The 27,745-nt window shown below is 43.5% G+C and overlaps 1 protein-coding gene across 3 annotated transcripts; it reads right to left on the reverse strand.

The window, feature by feature from the left end:
- vwa3a (von Willebrand factor A domain containing 3A) lies at window positions 1-27,413 on the reverse strand. Of its 3 annotated transcripts, none has more exons than XM_031814302.1 (33): window positions 27,169-27,413; window positions 24,455-24,582; window positions 24,291-24,314; window positions 23,425-23,543; window positions 23,006-23,086; window positions 22,708-22,762; window positions 22,487-22,588; window positions 21,630-21,736; window positions 18,193-18,324; window positions 17,843-17,951; window positions 17,644-17,706; window positions 17,397-17,531; window positions 17,143-17,281; window positions 16,759-16,862; window positions 15,916-15,996; window positions 15,570-15,664; window positions 13,889-14,008; window positions 11,210-11,284; window positions 9,042-9,222; window positions 8,433-8,646; window positions 7,887-7,957; window positions 7,460-7,624; window positions 6,954-7,044; window positions 3,318-3,419; window positions 3,064-3,161; window positions 2,582-2,734; window positions 2,244-2,352; window positions 1,933-2,077; window positions 1,471-1,615; window positions 1,102-1,253; window positions 893-1,010; window positions 609-706; window positions 1-528 (listed from the first exon to the last, which is right to left on the reverse strand). In XM_031814302.1, the coding sequence occupies exons 2-33, from the start codon at window positions 24,575-24,577 to the stop codon at window positions 468-470; spliced, it is 3,567 nt and encodes a 1,188-aa protein (XP_031670162.1). In that variant the 5' UTR covers window positions 24,578-24,582; window positions 27,169-27,413; the 3' UTR covers window positions 1-467. The 3 variants fall into 3 exon arrangements, with proteins under 3 accessions (XP_031670162.1, XP_031670161.1, XP_031670163.1); XM_031814301.1 differs by lacking the exon at window positions 27,169-27,413 and adding an exon at window positions 24,950-25,014; XM_031814303.1 differs by lacking the exons at window positions 24,291-24,314; window positions 27,169-27,413 and adding an exon at window positions 24,950-25,014.
- Window positions 27,414-27,745: the final 332 nt, after the last annotated feature.

Below are 27,745 nucleotides of genomic sequence, written 5' to 3' on the forward strand. Positions count from 1 at the left end.
TAAGGTTATTAGCTGTTTTTATTTCAAACTAGAGAAACAATACCAAGCAGTCAGCCCTGCCTCTTTAGGCTGTACAGTGTCTGTTCACATTAACTTTTTTTTTATACAAACATTGGAGTAAAACAAGCTTTCTGATGAGTATGACAGTTGAAGTAAGCTCATGAGGCATTTATACAGTACATTATATTCTTCAAGAATCAATGGGTATATATATAGAAATCATTTATAAGTGAAAAATGGATGTAGCAACTAAGCATTCTAGTTTTAAATTAAGCATACAAAGCATACTGCACACCCAAATTAGATCAAATAGAACTGTGTACAGTATATGGTTAATCTGACAAAATTCATGCACACCAGTTTTAATCTCTTTACAACCACTTTCTTCATATATTGAGTCATTGAAAATCTAAATTACAAATGTGTATATAAAATCATTGAAGTCAAATTCTTGGGTTTACAGTAATCTAGTCTGTTTGGTTGATTCTTGTTGTTTCCTCTGGATTCTTCTTTTCCAAAAGGATTTCCCTGTCAAAAACAGGTCAAGGTCAGTCATGGACAACAGTTTTTATACCACATCTAACCCATTTGCTCACTGTAAGACAAACCTGAAGACCTGTGCCTGCTTCCGGAAATGTCTCAGTTTGTCAATTTCCTGAGCCAGTCTCCTCAAGTCATCTCCCTCGAGGGCCGGCAGGGTAGGTTCCTGTTGGAATCAGTTCACAATAGGTCCCTCAAACTTCAATATCTGTCTCTACTGTGTCCTCCATACCCCTGACTGGTATGAGACAGGGAAAGCTGGTTCAGTGTTTGACTAATAGCACAGAGGCTATGCCGCTCAGGTGTGTATACATGCGTACGTGTGTTTGTGTGCGTGTGTGTGTCTGCTCACATCTCCATCACTAAGGCCCGATTCCAACAGCCCACTGAGCGCATCCACATTGTCATGACAACGGTGGTACCGACCCCCAGTTTGGTGAGCCAGTTTCTTCAGAAAGTCATTGGCTGAGCTGTCAGAAGTGTAATAGTGGGTCGTAGTGAGCGTCATCGTGTAATAGATTAAATGTACAAATCAATCAATGTACAATCATATAGTCAGACCTGTCTGTGCAGTTGAATGAGACAGTGTGGATAGTAATGTGGTTCCCTGTGGTCAGCCTCTCAGTCTCTTTCAGCACAAGGCTGCAGCTGGAATCTGGCTTCCCATCACTCAGCAGGTACAGGCCCACACTGTCCCCAAACCCACAGCCAGTCTGAGGAGCATACATACAGAGGTTATAACATGACAAGGAGCAGACAAACAGAGGTTATAACATGACATATATAAATATAATTGGTTAACATGACATATGCCATGTACCAAGAACAGCAGGTACAGGCCCACACTATCCTCTAACCCTCAGCCAGTCTGGGCAACATACATACGGAGGTTATAACATGACATAGCCAGTTACTACTTAAACCCGTCACCTGCAGGGCCTCCAGAGTGTTGGTTCCCCCATGGGTGTTGAGCTGATATGCCCACTGCACCGCGTCGCGGCATGCCTCCTCTGTAGGCTCCTGCAGTGCCGGACGCCACGCCTTCACCCCCTCGGAGAACGCCAGCAGAGAGAACCTGGGACACCGTCAGAGAGGGTGTCTGGGGTTAGATATGACAATAACCAATGGGTGTCTGTGTAGCAGGGGTGAGATGGTTATATGAACATAATGAACCTACAGTAGTAACAACCACAGAACTAGAATAAGATTGTATTTATATTTCTACTGTCACCATTGCCTGTAATTGTCCTCTATGAAACAGACAGGTGGATAGAAAGAGAAACGTGAGCCTGTTTGTCTAGGCCAACACAGAGTTCCTTTTTCATTCTTTTTCTGGGAGAGTCAACAGTGGAAGTATCCAGGGGTAAGGAAAGCTTTTTAGGTTTAGTTTACCTGACTGTGTTGTGATGCAGCTGTTCCCAGATGAGAGAGGCCAGCTTGGTCTTCAGCTCCCCCAGGCAGGGCGCCATGGAGCCGGACACATCCAGCAGCACACACACCTCCCTCTCCAGTACCGCCCCAAACACACGCCTGCTACCTGGGGAAGAAGTGAGCGGAAGGAGCCAGACACTAGGGTTTCTTCAACCTTCAATCGGGTATTCATAGATATTCCAGTATTTTGGTACCATATAATTAGAATGACTAGAACAGAGAGAGACAGACAAGATACAGAGACAGTGACAGAGACATAGAGAGAGGCATACCGGAGAGCAGCCATTGCAGCCTCTGCATGTAGCGCAGCAGGAGTCTCTCAGTCTGTGTAAGGTACTGTTTTAACTCTCCTGGAGTCAGCTGCAGGTGCTTCACCATCCCCTGAAACAACAACCACAGACAGAGAGAGACATGAGGCTCAGACCAGCATGGGAGTGGATAGATAGCTGCTTGGATAAGCTGATATCATTATTATTTAGAATCAAATGGAATCATTTTTCCGCCATTTGGCTGCATTGGACATTTGTACTCGTACTTGAACTTAGTTGCTAGCATTTTAATTTGTATTCATGCCAAAAGATGTTATTGAAGCCATTCTCCTCTGACTCACATTGATGTGGACACTGGGGAAGATGGAGCAGTATTTGGCAGACACTCTCTTGAGGACCGAAGGGACCAGCTTCTTATGATGAGTACAGTCAGGTCCAGACACCAGCTTATAGATGTCAAGCTTCTGCCTCTTAATACTGAACCTCTTCAGCCACTACAGGCCAGGGCCAAGAGACATATGAGATTTTAAAAAATCTTGGCCCCTCCCCCCACACACATTTTTAGCACATTGCCTTATCAGAGCGACTTATAATTAGAGCATTTAAATAAGACGGCTGATGTTAGATGAATAGATCAATCTAGAAGAAAAAGAAACGCACACCTAATAGGGCGAGGTGCTGGCTAGCGAAGTGGAAAACTTGAAAATAAAGGAGGGCCGTGCACACTATGTGCACACTATGTGCGGCTCTCCTTTATTTTCAAGATGAATAGATCAATCTGATTGGTTGACTTGATGATTGGCATGCATATCTGATACTGCACCCGTTTGGTCGAGCAGATCTCTTCCTGCTTTGGCAGAGTCACTAAGGGGATGGACTTTCGGACACTTTTAGGTTTGGGGTAAGACTTGAACACCACACCTAGACAAGAGGGAAAATACAATCACAACCCAAAAAGTCAACACGCACACACACGCACGCACTCGCACACACACACACACACACACACACACACACACACACACACACACACACACACACACACACACACACACACACACACACACACACACTTACCCAAGTTACCATCTTCCAGGTAGAACACAGACTGGGTGACCTGAGAAGGCTTCCTCTGCCTGGCTTTAGTCTCTACTGGACCCCAACCAGTCATGGGCTGTACTGAATGAGACACAAGAAACAAACAAGCTAACTTATAAAAGGCTATATCAATTTTACATCATACAATCATTTAAACTTGAAAAAAACACTCATCCTTTGTATACAAACTATAAAAACATCTGCAGTTTTGTATTATCAAAACACAACAGTTCATCTCATGTGTGTATCCCTGGGAAAACAAACATTTTAAAAATAACAACAACAATAACAACAAGAAATCTAGTCTGAGGTAAACGGGTGATGATGTACCTGAGGGGAGAAACCCTAACCCTGGCTGACTGGGTGATGATGTACCTGAGGGGAGAAACCCTAACCCTGGCTGACTGGGTGATGATGTACCTGAGGGGAGAAACCCTAACCCTGGCTGATGGGGTGATGATGTACCTGAGAAACCCTAACCCTGGCTGATGGGGTGATGATGTACCTGAGGGGAGAAACCCTAACCCTGGCTGATGGGGTGATGATGTACCTGAGGGGAGAAACTCTAACCCTGGCTGACTGGGTGATGATGTACCTGAGGGGAGAAACCCTAACCCTGGCTGATGGGGTGATGATGTACCTGAGAAACCCTAACCCTGGCTGACTGGGTGATGATGTACCTGAGGGGAGAAACCCTAACCCTGGCTGACTGGGTGATGATGTACCTGAGGGGAGAAACCCTAACCCTGGCTGATGGGGTGATGATGTACCTGAGAAACCCTAACCCTGGCTGACTGGGTGATGATGTACCTGAGGGGAGAAACCCTAACCCTGGCTGATGGGGTGATGATGTACCTGAGGGGAGAAACCCTAACCCTGGCTGACGGGGTGGTGATATATCAGGTGAGAATCCCTAACCCTGGCTGACGGGGTGGTAATGTATCAGGTGAGAATCCCTAACCCTGGCTGACGGGGTGGTGATATATCAGTTGAGAATCCCTAACCCTCACTGATGGGGTGGTGATATATCAGGTGGAAATCCCTAACCCTGGCTGACAGGGTGGTGATATATCAGGTGAGAATCCCTAACCCTGGCTGACGGGGTGGTGATGTACCAGGGGAGAAACCTCATTACTGAGAAAAACAAGACCTAAGGGACTTGTCCCAAATGCCACCCTATTTTCTATATACAGCCCATAGGGCTCTGGTCAAAAGTAGTGCACAATATACAGTCAGTATATAAAAAATATAAATAGTAAAGTACAGATACCAAAAAACGACTTAAGTAGAACTTTAAAGTATTTTTACTGAAGTACTTTACACCACTGTATACAGTACCAGTCAAATGTTTGGACCCCTATTCATTTAAAAAATATTTTTAAAACTATTTTCTACATTGTAGAAAAGTAGTAAAGACATCAACGCCTTGAAATAACACATATGGAATCATGTAGTAACCAAAAAAGTGTTTTATATATGCATTTTAGATTTTTCAAAGTAGCCACCCTTTGCCTTGATGACAGCTTTGCACACTCTTGGCATTCTCTCAACCAGCTTCATGAGGAATGATTTTCCAACAGTCTTGAAGGAGTTCCCACATATGTTGAGCACTTGTTGGCTGCATTTCCTTAACTTTGCGGTCCAACTCATCCCAAACCATCTTAATTGGGTTGAGGCCTGGTGATTGTGGAGGCCAGGTCATCTGATGCAGCACTCCATCCCTCTCCTTCTTGGTCAAGTAGCCCTTACACAGCCTGGAGGTGTGTTAGGTCATTGTCCTGTTGAAAAACAAATGATAGTCCCACTAAGTGCAAACCAGATGGGATGGCGTATCGCTGCAGAATGTTGTGGTAGCCATGCTGGTTAAGTGTGCCTTGAATTCTAAATAAATCACTGACAGTGTCACCACTATTTAGAATTCAAGGCACACTTAACCAGCATGGCTACCACAACATTCTGCAGCGATACGCCATCCCATCTGGTGCTTCTCCACCTGCATTGCTTGCTGTTTGGGGTTTTAGGCTGGGTTTCTGTACAGCACTTTGAGATATCAGCTGATGTACGAAGGGCTATATAAATAAATTTGATTTGATTTGACCAGCAAAGCATCTCCACACCATAACACCTCCTCCTCCATGCTTTACGGTGGGAACCACACACGCGGAGAACATCCGTTCACCTACTCCGCTTCTCACAAAGACACAGAGGTTGGAACCAAAAATCACAAATTTGGACTCAACAGACCAAAGGACAGATTTTCACCGGTCTAATGTCCATTGCTCATGTTTCTTGGCCCAAGCAAGTCTCTTCTTCTTATTGGTGTCCTTTACTAGTGGTTTCTTTGCAGCAATTCGAACATGAAGGCCTGATTCATGCAGTCTTCTCTGAACAGTTGATTTTGAGATGTGTCTGTTACTTTTATTTGGGCTGCAATCTGAGGTGCAGTTAACTCTAATGAGCTTACTGCAGCAGAGGTAACTTTGGGTGTTCCTTTCCTGTGGCGGTCCTCATGAGAGCCAGTTTAATCATAGTGCTTGATGGATTTTGTGACTGAACTTGAAGAAACTTTCAAAGTTATTTAAGTTTTCCGGATTGACTGACCTTCATGTCTTAAAGTGATGATGGACTGTTGTTTCTCTTTGCTTATTTGAGTTGTTCTTACCATAATATGGACTTGGTCTTTTATCAAATAGAGCGATCTTCTGTATACCACCCATACCTTGTCACAACACAACTGATTGGCTCAAAGAATTAAGAAGGAAAGAAATTCCACAAATTAACTTTAACAAAGCACACTTGTTAATTTAAATACATTCCAGGTGACTACCTCATGAAGCTGGTTGAGAGAATGCCAAGAGTGTGCAAAGCTGGCATCAAGGCAAAGGGTGGCTACTTTGAAGAATCTCAAATATAAAATATATTTTGATTTGATTAACACTTTTTTGGTTACTACATGATTCCATATGTGTTATTTCATAGTTTTGATGACTTCACTATTATTCTACAATGTAGAAAATAGTAAAAAATAAAGAAAAACCCTTGAATGAGTAGGTGTGTCCAAACTTTTGACTGGTACTGTAGGGAAAGGGGTGCCATTTGGGAAAATGCACTAGTCTACTCTTCACATCTTTAAAAGCATCTAGAAGATACAAAGCATCTGTAGAAAGATAAAGTGAAGGTCAACAAACCAGTTGGAAATACGGGTTACTCCTTACCGAACCAACATGGATTTAATTCCTCATGTAAAGGACTTTGATGAAATGGAGCCATCCTCCATTTCTTTAATAGTTTATTAATTTTTAGTCTGGCACTCACTTTGACTGGGGTTGGGACAGGAGCAGCAGTGAACTGGTACTTACTGCACTCGCTGTGGTACAGAAAGGTGACAGTTGCTCTGTCTGGCATTCCATGTTTTCGACTGTTTGTTTCCGTTTGGTGCCTGATGAACTGGGCCCTGCTCTAGCCCCTGCCTGACACTCACCTGAGATAGAACCTTCACTCCACTGAACTGACAGTCACCCACGGGGGAAGTTAACCTAGATACCGCTGGTAAACTTCCAGCCTGGCATTAAAACTGATTCAGTCTGGTTTAACCAGGCTAGAATGCTGACTCACCCGGTGGGATAGTAGATGTGGTACTGCTGGGACGCCATGCGAGAGCCTTCTGAGAGGAGGAATGCTCGTTTGTTCGGCCTTCCTTCATTTGCTGTCAGCAGAAAATAAAAACGTATGTAAAACTTCACTTCGAGTGGTGATATGCAGTATAAAGCATCATAAAACCTTGATTTGCATGACATAAAGCGTCATAATGCCCTACATATGTTTATATAATCATCATAATGCCCTACATATGTTTATATAATCTTCATAAATGCTTTCATGCGGTCTTATGTAGCATCGACACAAAACATTATAACATCCACTCCATATTTATTAGCATCCTACTCGGCCCAAGATGAGGCATTTCTAAAATAATCTTTCATCTGATATTCTGTTTGTTAGTTGAGAGGAGAAAGAAATGTTGAAAGAGCTGTTTGATGTTGAAATGAGAGAGGACAAAGAAGAGAAAATATTATTGTGTGTGTTTGTTCGTACATCCGTGCATATGTGTGTGCTCTAACCAGCCTGGCGAGGGTGAGTGCTGTGGGTCGCGGTGGGGGCAGTGGTCTGTCTCTGCATCTCCAGGCCAGGGGGGACTGGGCCGGAGCTTTGTCCCCAGGAGAGAGATCCTCCCCTGGGCACCTACAGTCAGACTTCTGGGTCAAGGAGTCCACCAGCATGGCGCTCTGGAGCCACACACAGAAATACAGGTCATCCTTTAACTAGCAATGGATAGATTTGCAATGACAGTCTTACAATGTTAAAGTGGTTGAATATTTTTTTTCCCCATTAAAATAATGTAAACAGAATACCTTACAGTATGTTGTAAATACATATGACTAGTATCTGAATCTAAATGTTTTGAGTAGTTTAGGACAGATCTGTGTGTAAGCCGTTGTTGTTGCTGCTGTTTAGCACTCTCCCTTCCCCATGCTGTTCCAATCTCACCTTCTGCCAATAATTAGCAGCCCTCTCCATCTCTCCAATCAGAGCAGTTATGTCATCGCTCTCCAGGATGCCTGCAGTGAGAGGACAGGACAGACCAGGGCTCAGGGTTTCCACCCAGCATCACATACACACACACACACACACACACACACACACACAACATGCATACATACACACAGACAGGCAACATGCATACATACACACAGACAAGCAACATGCACACACACACACACACACACACACACACACACACACACACACACACACACACACACACACACACACACACACACACACACACACACACACACTGTATAGAAGAAGTATCTGTTGAATAGGCCATTAGCTGGGGGATAAGTGGGTTCACACAGCTGGCTGGTAGCCCCTCCAGGAAGTAATCACCTCTGTGGTGGGTAAGTGTTTCTACTTCTACTGTCATCACTGGTGCTCATTTCTTCAAGGTGCCACTTGATAGTGGAGTAATCTATTTTTCCATGGCACTTTTTGAAGTCTTCATGAAGATTGTGTGTGTGAATTCTCGCGTACCTGTCTCACTGATCCAGTGGAAGCGTCCGTTGCCAGCTTGTGCCAGTTCCCTCAGTGCCCCCGCAGTCTCCTCCCTGGTGGCATGGCGAGGTGGAGGGCAACCCCCCGTCTGTGCCTCTGTCTGTCCCTCTGTCTCCTCTCCAGTCAACAGACAGATGTGGAGACGTAGAGGCCGGCCACTGCAACACTCTGACACATATGAAGACACCGTTGCCTGGGAACAGAGCAACAAGAGACTTGTTCTGGATTGATTGTCATTCATTTGACTTTTCGAGAGAATAGTTTTTTTTAAATAAAACATTTATTCACATGTTCATCGAAACGCACAGCTGCCAGACAACAAGCACGGGCATATGAATATGTAGGCACATTATATCAGTGACACCTAGCTAGTGCATTAACTCGCTTCCAGCAGCAGAGGGCAATAGAGGGAAGCATGTCTCTATTATAGTGCCCTGTTGGGATGAAGTGCGACCAGTGTAACAGTATGGTTACTCTCTGCGGCTAAAGAACTGATTTCAGATCAGCTCTTCCTATACCAGTTCTAATGTTCACCATCATGAGTCATCATCACCAATTGATATAACTGTTGCCAGGACAGTGTCATACAATTTCCTGGTCAGGCAATCCGCTGGTGAAGAGGTAGAGGCCCTGGGTGAGAGGTGGGGACAGAGGGAGAAGAGGAGCGGGAGATAGGGAGGGTGCCCCACTATTGAGGTCCCCCTCCAGAGACAGCCTCAGAGCACCCATGGTGTTCCTGCTCCCTGAACACTGTAATCCCTGGACCCACCTGGAGGAGAGAAAGAGACACATGGTCAGAGCTATACACATCCGTGTGCAGCCACGCAAACACACATGCAAGCATGCTTGTACGCACACTCACAAATACACGCAGATGCACAAAGGCATATGCACACGCAAACGCACACACACACCATCAAACAAGCAAAGCGTCAATACAGGATTAAGATGGAATGCTACTACACCGGCCCTGACGCTCGTCAGACATGGCAGGGCTTGAAAACTATTACGGACTACAAAGGGAAACCCAGACGCGAGCTGCCCAGTGACACGAGCCTACCAGACGAGCTAAATGCCTTTTATGCTCGCTTCGAGGCAAGTAACACTGAAGCATGCATGAGAGCACCAGCTGTTCTGGATGACTGTGTGATAACGCTCTCAGTAGCCGGTGTGAACAAAACCTTTAAACATGTCAACATTCACAAAGCCGCTGGCCAGACTGATTACCAGGACGTGTACTCAAAGCATGCACGCACCAACTGTCAAGTGTCTTTACTGACATTTTCAACCTCTCCCTGACAGAGTCTGTAAAACCTACATGTTTCAAGCAGACCACCATAGTCCCTGTGCCCAAGGAAGGGAAGGCAACCTGCCTAAATGATTACGGCCCCGTAGCACTCACATCGGTAGCCATGAAGTGCTTTGAAAGGCTGGTCATGGCTCATATCAACATCATCCTCCTGGACACTGATCACCGACAACGATGAGACAGCCTATAGGGAGGAGGTCAAATTGGCAGTGTGGTGCCAGGACAACAACAACCTCTCCCTCAATGTGAGCAAGACAAAGGAGCTGATCGTGGACTACAGGAAAAGGCGGGCCGAACAGGCCCCCATTAACATAGACGAGGCTGTCGTGGAGCGGGTCGAGACTTTCAAGTTCCTTGATGTCCACATCACCAACAAACTATCATGTTCTAAACACACCAAGACAGTCGTGACGAGGGTACAACCAAACCTATTCCCCCTCAGGAGACTGAAAAGATTTGGCATTGGTCCCCAGATCGTCAAAAGGTTCTACAGCAGCATCATCGAGAGCATTCTGACCGGTTGCATCACTGCCTGGTATGGCAACTGGGGCATCACTGGGGCCAAGCTTCCTGCCATCCGGGACCTATATAATAGGCGTGTCAGAGGAAAGCCCATAAAATTGAGTCACCCAAGTTATAGACTGTTTACTCTGCTACCGCACTGCAAGCAGTACCAGAGTGCCAAGTCTAGGACAAAAAGGCTCCTCAACAGCTTCTACCCCCAAGCCATAAGACTGCTAAACAATTAATAAAATCGCCACCGGACAATTTACATTGCCCCCCCCCCCTTTTGTACACTGCTGCTACTCGCTGTTTATTGTCTATGCATAGTCACTTCACCCCCACCTACATGTACAGATTGCCTCAACTAGCCTGTACCCCAGTACACTGACTCGGTACCGGTGCTCCCTGTATATAGCCTCGTTATTTATATTCTTATTGTGTTACCTTTTATTTTAGTCGACTTGGTAAATCTTAACTCTTCTTGAACTGCACTGTTGGTTAAGGGCTTGTAAGTAAACATTTCCCGGTAAAGTCTACACTTGTTGTATTCGGCGCATGTGACAAATACAGTTTGATTTGATTTGATACGGATGCACAAATACATGCACGCACACGTGCGCACACACACGCACTTTGAAATACTTTTGAAAGACGTCACTGCATAGCATGTGACAAAAGCACTATGTGAAATCTCTCCGGTCTCCATACAGGCAGAGAACTGCCTCTCTCCTGAAGTAGAGCTAGAGACCAGGCAAAGAGAGAGAGAGAGACCAGGCAAAGAGAGAGAGAGAGAACAGCAAAGAGCCCTCAAAAGCAGAGACACCATACAGAAACATCAGACCGCCTCACAGCCAGGCTTACACATGCACACACACACACACACTTTGAGGACCTTACTGCCAGGCTTACACATGCACACACACACACACTTTGAGGACCTTACTGCCAGGCTTCCTGCAGGTTCTCTGGTGAGGTGAGGGCCAACCTCTCCCTCCAAGCTCTGACAGCTGAGCCGAACCTGACAGAGGACAGAAAGACAAGTAGAACACAGTGGAGTTATTATACTACACACTGTATAGTACTACAGAGAGGAACACAATGACAACCTTGAAACAACGTCTTGTATGGTAGAAGAAGGAACTCTGTCAAACTTGTACAACTGATCTGAGAGAGGACAGGATATGTCTTCTTCAGACTGATAGTGGGGAAGAAACAGAGGAGAGAGAGTGATGACAACTTGAAACCGAGGAATGAAGAATGTTAAAGGTGAAGAAGTTCTAGAGATATGGGCGCCACATGCCAACTTGAATCAAAGCAATGTGGAGGACTGATATTAAAAACTATAACACGTAGTAGAGGGGTGAAGACCGGAAACATATCAACCTACAAGCATATTAACATATTATACATTCATCTCAAATGTATGAAAGGAAAGAAAGAGTGAAAATATACAGTACAGGGACTCACACACACATTCATACTGACTCTACACACACACATTCATACTGACTCTACACACACACATTCATACTGACTCGACACACACACATTCATACTGACTCTACACACACACAATCATACTGACTCTACATGTAACGGATGTGAAATAGCTAGCTAGTTAGCGGTGGCTAAAGTTAGCGGTGGCTAAATAGCGCGCACCAGACCTCTGAGACCTTGAAGTAGTGGTTCCCCTTGCCCTGCAAGGGCCGTGGCTTTTGTGGAGCGATGGGTAACGATGCTTCGTGGGTGACTGTTGTTGATGTGTGCAGAGGGTCCCTGGTTCGCGCCCGGGTATGGGCGAGAGGACATTCTAAATTTATACTGTTGCATACACACACACAATCATACTTACTCTACACACACATTCATACTGACTCTATACACACACATTGATACTGACTCTACACACACATACACACACACATTCATACTGACTCTACACACACACACACACACACTAATACTGACTCTACGCACACACACTCATACTGACTCTACACACACACACACACAAACACATTCATACTGACCTTACACACACACACACATTTATACTGACTCTACACACACACACACACACACACACACACACACACACACACACACACACACACACACACATACACACACACACACACACACACACTGACTCTACACACACACATATTCATACTGACTCTACACACACACACACACATTCATACTGACTCCACACACACACATTCATACTGACTCCACACACACAAACACACACACATTCATACTGACTCCACACACACACTCAAATACAATCCTGATATACGAGGCTGCTACTCTGTTGATCATGTATCCTGATGCCTCGTCACCTTACCCCTATACGTATCTACCTACATATCTACCTGTACCACTCCAGTATCCCTGCACATTGTAAATATGTTATTGGAACTGACCCTAAACTGACACTGTATATACTGCAGCTTACTTACTTATTCACGTTCTTCTTATTTCTATTTTCTTGTGTGTTTTTGTTCTACTTTATTTGATAGTACTACTGATAATGATTACTGCGGTGTTGGAAAAGAGCTTGAAATAAAGGCATTTCACTGTACTTGTACACGTGACTATAAAAAGTGAATCTGGTGATGGTGATGCCACAAACAACCAACCATACAACTCCATTGTAACCTTGTCAACTGACAGTGAAGGGACAACAACGAGATAGTAGATTAGGGATCACAACATGCAACAATGTACTCTGCAATGTACTGCACATACTACAGAAACATCATCCACATACAGTATATGCACATCAATTCTAGTAACAACTCTATATTTCAATACCACATCCAATCTGCATTATAAATAGATTGAACTCCGACAATTACCTAAGACCCCAGGCTTTTTCTATCTCGATGAGAATGAGGAGGGATATAATTTGGATTCTTATTAGAGTGAGTCATTCCACTCTATTAACTCTATTAAACATCCCATCATGCAAATGTCTGTTCAATACGGATGTGGTGAGGTGAGGTCACAGACTGCGAGGCAGGTAGACGTGCTAATGCACGGAGAGGCTTTGACAACCAAATCAATTAGATCTATTCTCATGCAGAACGTAAGCAAATCACACATGAATAAAGTGGAGATTGGGGGAGTGGAGGTTGAGAGAGTGTTGGAGTGTACAGGCTTGTCATGTCAAAGAGTTGTCTGATCAAAGATTAGAACATGCAGCATTGTGATTGGATTCATGTGAGCTCAATGTGCTATCAATTGGTGATTCTACATGTGTGTGTGTTTCTGCATGCGTCTGTCTGTGTGTGTGTGTGTGTGTGTGTTTGTGTGTCAGTGGAGGCTGCTGAGAGTAGGATGGCTCATAATAATGTCTGGAACGGAGCAGATGGAATGGCATAAACACATGGAAACCATGGAAACCATGTGTTTGACATATTTCATACCATTCCACTTATTCCGCTCCAGCCATTACTACAAACCTGTCCTACCCAATTAAGGTGGCACCAACCTCCTGTGGTGTGTGTGTGTGTGTGTGTGTGTGTGTGTGTGTGTGTGTGTGTGTGTGTGTGTGTGTGTGTGTGTGTGTGTGTGTGTGTGTGTGTGTGTGTGTGTGTGTGTGTGTGTGACCTACGCGATGATGTTGAAGCTGTGTTTGTTGGCCAGCTGCTCCTCCAGTAGCACCCTGAGGGAGTGCTGGATGTGGAGAGAGAAGCCAGGGATCATCATAGACATGTCTACCACAATCACCACCCTACAGAGAGACAGAGAGAGAGATCATCATAGACATGTCTACCACAATCACCACCCTACAGAGAGACAGAGACAGAAAGACAGAGAGAGACAGAGAGAGAGATCATCATAGACATGTCTACCACAATCACCACCCTACAGAGAGACAGAGACAGAGAGGCAGAGAGAGACAGAGAGAGAGATCATCATAGACATGTCTACCACAATCACCACCCTACAGAGAGACAGAGAGAGAGACACACAGAGAGAGAGAGAGAACCTCCTGCCCAATGTATGACCATATTAGAGACACATATTTCCCTCAGATTACACAGATCCACAAAGAATTTTAAAACAAACCCGATTTTGATAAACTCCCATAACTACTAGGTGAAATACCAGTGTGCCATCACAGCAGCAATATTTGTGACCTGTTTCCACAAAAAAAGGTCAACCAGTGAAGAACGAACGCCATTGTAAATGCAACCCATATTTATGTTCATTTATTTTCCCTTTTATACTTCAACCATTTGTATATCATTACAACACTGTATATATATGTAATATGACATTTGTAATGTCTTATTCTTTTGGAACTTCTGTGAGTGGAATGTTTACTGTTATTTTTATTGTTTATTGGAGTTTTGTATATTATCTACCTCACTTGCTTTGGCAATGTTAACATATTTCCCATGTCAATAAAGCCCTTTGAATTGAATTGAGAGACAGAGACAGAGAGAGAGAGACAGAGACAAGAGAGAAGAGAGAGAGAAAGAGAGAGACAGAGACAGAGACAGAGATATTGGTGGACCTTTGAAACTGCTTAATTTGAGCCAGTTTGCTACAGCAGGAAAATAATCTTGAAGCAACAGGAAATGTGAATTATTATGTAGATTATAATTAACTGACATTCTGTCTAGGGATTGATACAAATCCAGTCTGTCATTTTAAAGTGGACTTTAGAATCAGTTTTAAACCTCAAATACACTACAAGTTTGCTTTTCCTGCTGTACAGGAACATACTCAGCAATAAATGAAGATCCTACATCTCTATACTGTGACAGAAAATAACTGCCCCTGACACAGGCTAGAGAGATAATGGACATCTGTCAGGGATTTCCTCCTCTTCTTCCGAAGAGGAGAGGCGAAAAGGATCACAGGACCAATATGCAGCGTGGTAAGTGTCCATGGTTCTTTTAATACGTAAATGTACACATGAACAACTGACTACAAAAACAAGAAACGTGAAAACCCAAAACAGCCCTATCTGGTGCAAAACACAGAGACAGGAACAATCACCCACAAACACACAGTGAAACCCAGGCTACCTAAGTATGATTCTCAATCAGAGACAACTAATGACACCTGCCTCTGATTGAGAACCATACTAGGCCGAAACATAGAAATATCCAAATCATAGAAAAACAAACATAGACTGCCCACCCCAACTCACGCCCTGACCATACTAAATAATGACAAAACAAAGGAAATAAAGGTCAGAACGTGACAACATCATTATTTTGTGAGTGATAGCAGACTGATAGCTGTGTGTGAGAGGAGAGAATCCCAGCGTCCTACAGTACCTCTGTTCACACACTGTCCCCCAGATCTGCCTGCTCCCACTGCTCAGCCACTGCACCCTCCTCTCCAACACAGCCACTGCAGACATCAGCTGTTTCTGTAGGTGACAAAGAGAGGGATGAGAGATAGGGATGGAAGAGAGAAAGACAGGATGGACAGGGGTTATGGGTGAGATAGATACAGACGAAAGGTGAGAGAAAATCATCACTATGAACACACCTAGACTAGTAAGAAGACAACTGTTTTTATTGGTCAGGAAGAGAAGAAAGGTTTAGACTAAGACTAATAATCAAATCAAAAGACAGACATCATGTGCTTCTGACATCACATCCTGACTGGTGAACCCACCTGGTAGTGGTAGATTAAGGGCAAGTCCACATGAACGTTCTTCACCGTTCCATCATGCCACTCAAACTGCACCATGGCCTTCTGGGTATGATCCAACATGGAAGGAGGAAGTCCAGGACAAAAACATTCATAAACCTAATTTTTTGTGACCAAAGGTTTTTTATTTCACAGCTAGAAAGGTACAAGAGACTAGAGACATATCTAGCCTGGTGGGAACAGTCTGATCTGACATGCTGTTTCACTTGAAATGAAACGTGAGCGTAGTGATCAGTCTGTTTGACCAGGCTAAGACATATCAGCCACCTCCCATCCTCCTACTTGAGATAAAAGAAAGGAAAAAGGACAGAACGGTCGTAAATACAAAGCTTAGTAATAACCAAGAGTGACCGACGCAATTACTCTAAGTCCTCCCCTGCCCAGACAGAATGAAAGATCACTAAACTAGGAAGAGTAATTGGTTTAGTAGCATTGATTAACTGATATAAGTTCATTATGCCCAGTCTAATAAGCATTGGGTTCCACCCCTTTGCACCACCTAAAGAGGTTTGGTCAAGGACCACATTACGATTGACTGGAACATCAAAAGACAGGGAGGTAAGAGAGAGAAGGAAAGAGAAAGAAAGAAAGGGATAGAGGGATTGACAGAGTGGTACATCCTGTACTGTGACCTGGCCACAAAAAGAAGAGCCAGAAGAAAATGAGAGAAAGCACTGAGTGTGCAGAAGATAAAAAGAGGCAGTCAGTGATACCTCATGAACCATCGACTGTTGGGCCATTACAAGAGAAGGAGAAAAGAAAACAGTCTAGAAGGAGAAATAAGAAAGAAGAGACAGACAGTAGTACCTCATGGACTGTTGAGCTGACAGTCTTGTTCAGGATAGGAACAAACCCCTCCAGTAGAGAATAGGCATTGGGAGACAGAACCTGGTACAGCCCCAGTCTCTTAGCTACAGGCAGAGAGAGGATTAGATAATACATCCAACATCAAAGTTTAGGACAGAGGCATCATTCAGTTTCAATCTGAATCTATTATTGTCATGGCCAATGGCTTTGGGCTTTGTCTCAACTTGGTTGCCACAGTTACTGTTAGAGTAGGATGAAGTTGACTTTAACACGGATCTATGGTCCGTTTTGCATTGTTCCTTTTTAATGGTTAAGGTTAGGATGAAAGTGGGTAAGCTGATTCTAGATCTGTGCCTATGTGTAACTTCTACCTAGAGCACTTACCTTTCAGTCCATGGTTCCTCAGCCAATCAGCCGAGGAGCTGGGCGGGACACCTGGGGGCTTGATGTTCAGGGGGACATTGTGATTGGGTGGTCTGGGGAGCGAAGGAGAGAGTGAAAAGCTGTCCAACTCTGTGGAAATCTGGGGGAGTACAGTAACAGGAAAGATTCACTAAAAGGTTTATGTTAGATGTTCAAGAAAAATGCTGTACACACAGACACCAGCACTGACACACACACACACAGAGTCCATTCACCTGCTGTCCCACCACAGTGACAGTCATGTCCCCCAGCCGTCCCTGACGCAGGGCCTCAGTGTGTCCCAGCAGCTCTCTGGCTGCCTTGATCTCTGTCCACAGCAGCTCCAAATCTGTACTGCTGTCTACTACACCCTGATACACACACAGACACACACCACACACACAAACAGCAGGGAAAGTTATTTTTTGACCAGAACACGCTAAAACACAAACCCAAATAGCACAGTCAGGACAGACAGATTACCAGGGAAGCTGAGAAGATGTGGTGGCGTCCCTGTGTAACTTCAGCTAGTCTCTTTACAGTTGCCTGTTTGAGGCAGAGACACAGTGAATCATTGAACAAACTTTTTACAGGTTAAAAAGTTTAGTAAATCTGTCCCTCTATTACTATTAATAAAAACACATGATTGTTGGTGACCTGAAGGTCCAGCAGTTTGACTCACAATGGTCAGAGGGCTAATGCTACAGTAGGACACCACATGGATCAACAACGTCCTTCCCAAAATGCTTTGTCCTACGTAATCAAAGAGGGCATCTGCGGTCTGGTCAGGGCTAGAGAGAGGAAAGGAGAGAAGTTAGAGGAGGAGGTACTATCATCAAACACAGGGGACTTGTTACTTGTTATGTGTAACAATAACCCTGCTCTCTGATTGGTCATCCTAGCCCTGCTCTCTGATTAGTCCATTCATAATACATAATACAACTCAATGTGTAGATAGTGTACAACCCAATGTAGTTATTGCTGTGTCATCATCAGTCCCACTACATCACTGTCCTGTTGAAGTTGATTCACCTGGAGCCCAGGACGATGACCAGGGAGTCAAGCTGAGTGCAGCCCAGGCCAAGGCCTGTCTTCAGGGCCTGGAGGAGGTTACATCCCCCCCTGGCTCCCAGCTCATCCACCCAGCCACAAGCCTCCTGCAGTCTGGAGAGAGAACAGGCCACAGAGACACAGTCTACTGTAGAAGGCAGCCTAAACAGATCCACTGACAATGAGTCAGCCTACAGAAACTAGCAGTTTAGGTCTAGTTCAAGTTCATGTTCAATTAAACCCACACAGCAGTCAATACAAACTGAAATGCATGAGCAGACACATGGTATGGCTCTATCTAAAACATATTGATAAATGGATAAAAGGATGGAAAGACATATACTTGAAGTCAGAAGTTTACATACACTTAGGTTGGGGTCATTAAAACTTGTTTTTCAAACACTCCAAAAATGTCTTGTTAACAAACTATAGTATTGGCAAGTCGGTTAGGACATCTACTTTGTGCATGACACAAGTCATTTTTCCAACAATTGTTTACAGACAGATTATTTCACTTATAATTTACTGTATCACAATTCCAGTGGGTCAGAAGTTTACATACACTAAGTTGACTGTGCCATTAAACAGCTTGGAAAATTCCAGAAAATGATCTCATGGCTTTAGAAGCTTCTGATAGGCGAAGTCAATTGAAGGTGTACCTGTGAGTCAATTGGAGGTGTACCTGTGAGCCAATTGGAGGTGTACCTGTGAGTCAATTGGAGGGGTACCTGTGAGTCAATTGGAGGTGTACCTGTGGACGTATTTCAAGGCCTACCTTCAAACTCACTGCCTCTTTGCTTGACATCATCGGAAAATCAAGACATCAGCCAAAACTTTTGAAACAAAATTGTAGACCTCCACAAGTCTGGTTCATCCTTGGGAGCAATTTCCAAACGCCTGAAGGTACCACTTTCATCTGTCCAAACAATAGTACGCAAGTATAAACACCATGAGACCACGCAGCCGTCATACCGCTCAGGAAGGAGACGCATTCTGTCTCATAGAGATAAACGTACTTTGGTGCGAAAAGTGCTAATCAGTCCCAGAACAACAGCAAAGGACCTTGTGAAGTTGCTGGAGGAAACAGGTACAAACGTATCTATATCCACAGTAAAACGAGTCCTATATCGACATAACCTGAAAGGCCGCTCAGCAAGGAGGAAGCCACTGCTCCAAAACCACCATAAAAAAAGCCAGATTATGGTTTGCAACTGCACATGGGGACAAAGATTGTACTTTTTGGAGAAATGTCCTCTGGTCTGATAAAACAAAAATAGAACTGTTTGGCCATAATGACCATCATTTTATGTTTGGAGGAAAAAGGGGGAGGCTTGCAAGCTGAAGAACACCATCCCAACCGTGAAGCACGGGGATGGCAGCATCATGTTGTGGGGGTGCTTTGCTGCAGGAGGGATGGCATCACGAGGAAAGAAAATTATGTGGATATATTGAAGCAACATCTCAAGAGATCAGTCAGGAAGTTAAAGCTTGGTCACAAATGGGTCTTCCAAACAGACAATGACCCCAAGCATACTTCCAAAGTTGAATGGCTTAAGGACAACAAAGTCAAGGTATTAAAGTGGCCATCGCAAAGCCCTGACCTCAAGCCTATAGAACATTTGTGGGCAGAACTGAAAAAGCTTTTGCGAGCAAGGAGGCCTGCAACCTGACTCAGTTACACCAGCTCTGTCAAGAGGAATGGGCCAAAATTCACCCAACTTATTGTGGGAAGCTTGTGGAAGGCTACCTGAAACGTTTGACCCAAGTTAAACCATTTAAAGGCAATGCTACCAAATACTAATTGAGTGTATGTAAACTTCTGACCCACTGGGAATGTGATGAAAGAAATACAAGCTGAAATAAATCACTCTACTATTATTCTGACATTTCACATTCTTAATATAAAGTGGTGATCCTAACTGACCTAAGACAGGGAATTTCTACTAGGACTAAATGTCAGGAATTGTGAAAAACTGAATTTTAATGTATTTTGCTAAGGTGTATGTAAACTTCCGACTTCAACTGTATATACTTACAACAATAAGAACAACAAAAACAAAATAGCATTAAGTGTGTGTACGGACGTTTCACACAGAACTTGTGTGTATTTGATCTATTTGTATTCTAACCCAACACTGTAGCTATATTACCTCCTACAGTACTAGATTAACTGTATGTTGTGCTATTTCATCGAGGAAACATTAGTGTATGACTCTACCTGAAAATATGGGCGTCCCCCAAACTATTCACAGTTTATGTTTTCACAAACCAGTGTAGGAATGGACTGTTTTTTTTAAGCACAGATACACTTAACCGTTAGGAATGAGTGATGATCTATGAGGGTATTAAAAGATGGAACGCTTAACATTTATTTACACTAATAGATACTAAAATGTTCAGTATGAAAACACATTCTGTTTGTATTCTTTGGCATTGGTGTTGAATATAGCCAGTCAGTTACCACAGAACAGTGCACAGTAGCTCTCACTGTCCCTCACTCTTCCCTGTGTGTGTGTGTGTGTGTGTGTGTGTGTGTGTGTGTGTGTGTGTGTGTGTCTTCCTTTACTAATACAGGCACAAACTGTTCTCGCATGTACACACGCATTCCCAAATGACTCATATAAAATAACACAAGAGGCATAAGAAGCATATTAAAATAGACATTATACCCTAATGAAAATAAACGCAGGAGCGAGCTGAAATAAACAGTGGGCGCTGTGCTGGGTTAGGTCCGTGAGACTGCAGGGACACACACACAAAGGCCGTGAGACAGTCCAGCAGGCCTCTCCCCTCCAGCGCCATGCTGTTACATCAACATCCAGAGTCCTCTGGTATCATCATGGAACTTGAGCTAAAGTGACTGGGCAGCTTTTTAAGGATACTATAGCAACATCTGAAAAATAATAGTATTTTATCCCACCAAAACACTTGAGGGATACATGTCAGTTATAATATCCTCTCAATGGTGAACAACTGGGTCAAAGGTGCAATCTGTAGTTTCCTTTCTGGTTAAAGAAAACTACTTGGCAGGTTGACAGGGTACCTAAATGCATAGCCACGGGAAGTCATTTGGGGGAGGGGCTGGAAAAACGTTTTGCCCACGCTGCAGACTGATATATCGGTCTGCTAATACAGGACTATTAAAGGCCCAGGGCAGTGCTTTTCTGATTTTTCTCAATTATATTTTTTATAATATAGATTTTTTCAACAACAAAAAATATTTCAATTTTGCAGGGGGTTCTGCAGCACCCTCAGCACCCTACTTCCCACGGCTATGCCTAAATGATGTGTGTATGTGTGTGTTTGAGCATGGATTATTTCAGCATTTAGTCTGATGGCCACAGGGGACAAAAAGGTTATGGGATACACCTTTAAAGCACAATGTTATGACCTCGATGACCTCTCTTAGGACTTCTCACCTGAAGGTGTCGACGTCTCTGGGGCCGTCCCAAAGGCTGCTGGTCTCAGTACCACAGGACGTCAGGTACAGCTGACGCTTACAGCTGAGCTGCTCTTCTATCAGAGACTGACACACACACAAACATACACACATAAACACACACACATTCAATGCTTGCTGAGAGACAAAGCCCATTGTAAATGAAGGAAATGATGAGAAGAAACTAGAGGTTTAAATGTCTATCTAGCTCGCCAGTAAATGAGAGGTGAAACCAGGGGTTTAAATATCTATTTATCTTACCAGTAAATGATGAGGTGAAACCAATGATGTATGCAAACTCTGGATTGCTGATGCAATATATTGGCCATTGAGAGGCTTTGAAGCCACTGGTCGGCCATTTTAGCACTACTTTGTAGGAGCAGTCCTCCATAGGAATGAATGGAATTCTACAGTATTTCAATTAAATGTTTCAAGGACAAAATGACATGTATTTAAGAATGTTTAAGTTGTAGTGAGGACAATAATATTAGTATTCTCTAAAGAAATACTTTAAGGTCATTTTTTAAATATAATTGTTCCTTTGTATGTTTAGCTCACATTATATAATTTAAAAGTATGCATCAAAGTGTCTGTAATAGAATAAACATGTCAAAAACTAATCTAGACATGAATAATTAAATTTTTATAGCTTCCAAAATCTTTTTTTCAAGGGAGGAGGAGTACCAAGATGCTGCATGGTAGCTTTATTACACCGGTCCCTGTCAGTCATCCAGGGTTTATAAACATCGCTGGGCGAAACCAGGGGTCTAAATGTATATCTATCTCACCAGTAAATGATGAGGTGAAACCAGTGGTTTAAATGTCTATCTATCTTACCAGGAGGTTCCTCTGTAGATCTGGCAGTCTGTCCTTGGTGCAGTTAACATCTGAGGTGTCAACTATGACCCCTACTCTGGACCCCTTCACCAGCCCAAACACCTGCCACACACACAGGGGAATGACACAGTTAAACTGTCACTCTGGACACTTTAGGTTGTATAGCAATAGTTATATAGTGTATATGATGATGATGAAGAAGAAGATCTACTATGCCATGCCTTCATACTTCCTTGGTTCAGCCATCTTATTCTGCCATGGTACAGCTCAATGGCCCTGTAGAGTCCAAACAACAAGTTCATTATCACAAACAGTGGCAGTCACGGTTGCAGCTGTGTGTGTGTGGGTGACAGCACTTGTTTTGTGTGTGTCCGCGTGGGTGCATGCCAGTGTGTGTGTGTGCGTGGCACCACATGCCAGTGTGTGTATGTGTGCCTGTGCGTGTGTGGCACCACATGCCAGTGTGTGTGTGTGTGAGTTTGCACGGATGTGTGTGTGTGTTAAGAGAGGAGTACTCACTGGTACAGCTGGAACTCAAAGTGAATGAGTGCTGCAGCAGTGATCTCCAGCTGTCTGCTGAGGCCTCCGTCCTCCTCAGCACTGTCACCAACACAGAGAGGTCAGAGCAGGGGACAAGGGCAACTGCTATTAGGTCATAGTTCATACGTGGCCGTTCAGGCAGCCTTGCTCAGGCAATAACTGCCCAGATGGGATAAGTTGGATGCATAGGGCATTTGTAACATGGAACGAGCTAGGCGTGCTAGGGACCTGGGCACGTATTAACAAAGCGTCTCAGTGTAAAAGATCTAGTATCAGGTCCATGCTCTTTTTCATTATGATTTAAGTCAAAACTGATCCTAGATCAGCAGTTCTACTCTGATACTCTTTGTGAATATGGGCCCAGATATGTAAAGCTGGCCCCTGTCACACACACTTGCCTGATCTTGGTGGTCCCATGTGAGAGGAGTGTTGATAGGGAGAGGCCGGAGCTGTAGAGACTGTGGGTAAGGAGCCAATCAGAGGAGCTCTTCCACTCCGGAGCCTGACCCTGTGACCTCTGAGTTACAGAGAGGAGCACAGACAGTAAGGTAGAGGACAGATATACTCTGAGGCTCACAACTACAGATAGGAGCCCAGAAAGTAAGGTAGAGTACAGATATACTTTGAGGCTCAGTACTACAGACATAAAGTAAGCCTTAGTACTATATACTGTATATAGAAACATTTAGAGGGATACAGACTAAGACATAAGGTAGGCCTATTGCACAGACAGCATTACAGACAGACAGGGGCAATACGGACTAAAACACAGACAGCATTACAGACAGACAGGGGCAATACGGACTAAAACACAGACAGCATTACAGACAGACAGGGGCAATACGGACTAAAACACAGACAGCATTACAGACAGACAGGGGCAATACGGACTAAAACACAGACAGCATTACAGACAGACAGGGGCAATACGGACTAAAACACAGACAGCATTACAGACAGACAGGGGCAATACGGACTAAAACACAGACAGCATTACAGACAGACAGGGGCAATACGGACTAAAACACAGACAGCATTACAGACAGACAGGGGCAATACGGACTAAAACACAGACAGCATTACAGACAGACAGGGGCAATAAGGACTAAAACACAGACAGCATTACAGACAGACAGGGGCAATACGGACTAAACACAGACAGCATTACAGACAGACAGGGGCAATACGGACTAAAAAACAGACAGCGACGACACAGGCAGTAATAACATGGAGAAAGAACTATAAAGAAACAATCAAGATTTACCCCATTACATTGTGGATTCAGCATCTGAATGATTATAGATTAGACACAAACAAACTACAAATCAATTCAATTCAATGCTTTCAAGGGAAGTCTAAACACTATTTATCCAGGTTAGTCTCATGGAGATAAAATGTATTTTTCAAGAGAGAACTTGACCAGCTCACCAGTAAGTCCTGTGTTTGGTTGACATGGGTGACCAGTAGACCATCGTCTCTGTGAGGGGCAGACAGAGACACATCTTCCCAGGGAGGGCAGTCATCTCTGAGGGAAGTACTGGCCGCTTCCATCACACCTGTTCACCAATGAACACCCAATAAAAACACACTATAACACCCAATAAAAACACACTATAAAACACACTGTATCTCCAACCTTCATTCAGAATGGCAATATTGTGCATCATGCAACCCTTGGTAACAGTGTGCAACCTGCTGCAACACCTTTGGAGTGTGCAACATCCTCATAGGCCGGTGGATTATTAACATGGATAATTGGACATCACCTCTGATCTAATGACAGACAGTGTAGTTAGAAGAGTTTGTAGTGAGACACAGTTCAGACAGAGGCAGTAACCCTGTGAGCTCTGTGGCCACCGGGGAATAACAAAACAGCAGCACAGCACTGTCACAGACTGACTGGGGCTTCAGTGTAATCATTACCCATTGATTCTGTTCATGAAGGATCTTAGCCATGCAGCCATCTGTCAGACACCTGTCCACCAGAGGAGGTGGGAGGAGCTATAAAAGGATGGGCTCATTGTAATGACTGGAATGGAACAAATGGACCGGAAGAAGAAATACGGTTTCCATGTGTTCGATACTGTTCCATTAACTCCATTCCTGTAATTACAATGAGCCCATCCTCCTATAGCTCACCCAACCAGCCTCCTCTGCTGTGCACAGACTTCCCAGGAGAGGATAAGAAGGGAGGGAGGGTAGGGCCTTCAGATATCTATCACCTGAAGCATGCGCACAACATACAAATACATGCACTAGACGAATGCATACCTGCCAATAGTGCTGAGCGATTAAACATTTTTTAAACAACTAATTGACCGACATAAATTATTTGAATTCAATTTTGTTCTTTTTTTCTGTGAGCTCAGTGAGTTTTTCCAGAGATAAATCAAATCCAGTCTGAACTGTGCGATGTAGTAGTAGTTTCCAACAGGCCAATATTCCAAATAGTTTAACCCATAAAATGTGGTAATTAACTACAATGCCTTATTTACATCGAAGAACTACTAAAATAGAGATTTTGCCAGACAGCATAGGCAGCAGCTCTATAGAGATGATGATGACTTGGAATGAAATACTGAAGTAATTAAGTAAAACAAATGTAATATACACAAAAACTGAAATCTTTTATTAAAGTTGAATAAATGATGGTTAATAAGTAATAAGCAGTAAAAGGCAGTCACTACCATCATGGAACTTTTATTAATTATTTTATTCTGTTTTGTTACAGCATTCAACCCACATAATGCAAAATGCATTTAACGTAAAAAAAAATAATCTAAACTGAAATCAAAACAGTGATTATTTTTTAGTAATCGAACCGAAACAGAACTGACCTCAAATAACACTAATCATAAAGCACTAATCCCTGAGCAGTACTTTGTGGATGTGTTTACATGGTTCTGCGCATGCTTCGGGTGATAGAAATCTCAAGGCACTAGCAGCTCTTTGAAAAATGTATGTATACTGAACAAAAATATAAACGCAACATGTAAAGTATTGGTCCCGTGTTTCATGAGCTGAAATAAAAGATCCCAGAAATAGTCCAAATGCACAAAAAGCTTATTTCTCTAAAATGTTGTGCATAAATTTGTTTACATCCCTGTTAGTGAGCAATTCTTCTTTGCCAAGATAATCCATCCACCTGACAGATGTGGCCTATCAAGAAGTTGATTAAACAGTTGACAGTGCATGACAGAGCAAAAACCAAGCCATGAGGTCGAAGGAATTGTCATAGAGCTCGGATACAGGATTGTGTCGAGGCACAGATCCGGGAAGAGTACCAAAACATTTCTGCAACATTGAAGGTCCCCAAGAACACAGTGGCCTTCATCAATCTTAAATGGAAAAAAGTTTGGAACCACCAACACTCTTTCTAGAGCTGGTTGCCTGGCCAAACTGAGCAATCGGGAGAGAAGGGCCTTGGTCAGGGAGGTGACCAAGGACCTGATGGTCACTCTGAAAGAGCTCCAGAGTTGCTCTGTGGAGATGGGATAACCTTCCAGAAGGACAACCATCTCTGCAGCACTTCACCAATCAGGTGTTTATGGTAGAGTGGCTCGATGGAAGCCGCTCCTCAGTAAACAGCCTGCTTGGAGTTTGCCAAAAATACATCGTTTTTGATTTGTCATTATTGGGTATTGTGTGTAGATTGATGAAGGGAAAAAAATATACATTTTAGAATAAGGCTGTAAAGTAACAAAATGTGGAAAAAGTTAAGGGGGTCTGAATACTTCCAGAGTGCACTGTATTTTGGGGAGTATATTGTCTCACATTCCTACCGCCAAAAACGACCAACTGCAAAAGACAACCGGTAAAGTACTGTACGTTAAAATGTAACGTTATTAAACATTCTGGCTTGTAGATGTGAGCGGAAACTTTGGTGTAAATTCTCATTTATGCCCAACTTCGGGTTTCTAGGCAAATCATTATCATATTCCCAGGATGGCCCTTTTTTAACCACATTGGTTTAAGGCATCATATTCTTAGACTACTCCTTATTTCAAGAAAAATACTATAGAGTTTTTGAAAACAATGCGAAAATGCGATTAAATTAGATCATAGCTGAATTAGATAGGATGCAGCAGAGTTTCAGAATCTTGTCATTTGTAAATTGATACAATTTCACCGGCGCGTTCTACCTTTGCTTGCAGGGTCGACCGGTGGACAATCAGAGCGTCTTTCTCAAGACATTCTGAAGACGCAAAACATGGATGTGTCCGACAGGTGCCTCGCGACAGTTTATGCAATCATCGGTTTTGTCTCAAAGCTTCTTAAATCGTATATAAAGTTGTACAGATATATTGAGGGTGCTTCGCTGAGAGTTTTCGTGTGGAAAGTCGAGGCTGAGACAGTCGTAACCTACCCTCTTCAATGTTTCTCATCTCCAAGGTGACCGACAATTTCCGATCTGTGCGCGTGAGTGCGCATTTTTGAAAGAGAGTGCATAAAGATGTAGAGGCAGGTAAAGGCATGGAACATAAAATACCTGTAACTGTATTGAAAAGAAAATGTTATATAGATTTAACATCTGAATCACAAACGTTAATATTTTACCTGTAGGGTAGGCCTAGGCAGGCCTAATAACACTGTTCTCAGCCTGGTCTCATAGACTAGACGTAAAATAGTAAATATCAATCCGGGACACCAGCATTAGAATGATATGTTAAGTTTAGTAGTGTTGATAAGAGAAATGGTTACTTAAGGCAAAAACAAAAG

The sequence above is a fragment of the Oncorhynchus kisutch genome, unplaced genomic scaffold (assembly GCF_002021735.2).
Source record: "Oncorhynchus kisutch isolate 150728-3 unplaced genomic scaffold, Okis_V2 Okis06b-Okis10b_hom, whole genome shotgun sequence".
In the NCBI taxonomy this organism is placed as follows: Eukaryota; Metazoa; Chordata; class Actinopteri; order Salmoniformes; family Salmonidae; genus Oncorhynchus; species Oncorhynchus kisutch.

Coding starts and splice junctions, on each gene's coding strand:
- vwa3a (XM_031814301.1), bottom strand. Junction 14,009..15,569: donor GGGACAGTGTGTGAACAGAG/GTACTGTAGGAC, acceptor GTCTCTCTGTAG/GGTGGTGATTGTGGTAGACA. Junction 11,285..13,888: donor CACAGCTTCAACATCATCGC/GTAGGTCACACA, acceptor GTCCTCTGTCAG/GTTCGGCTCAGCTGTCAGAG.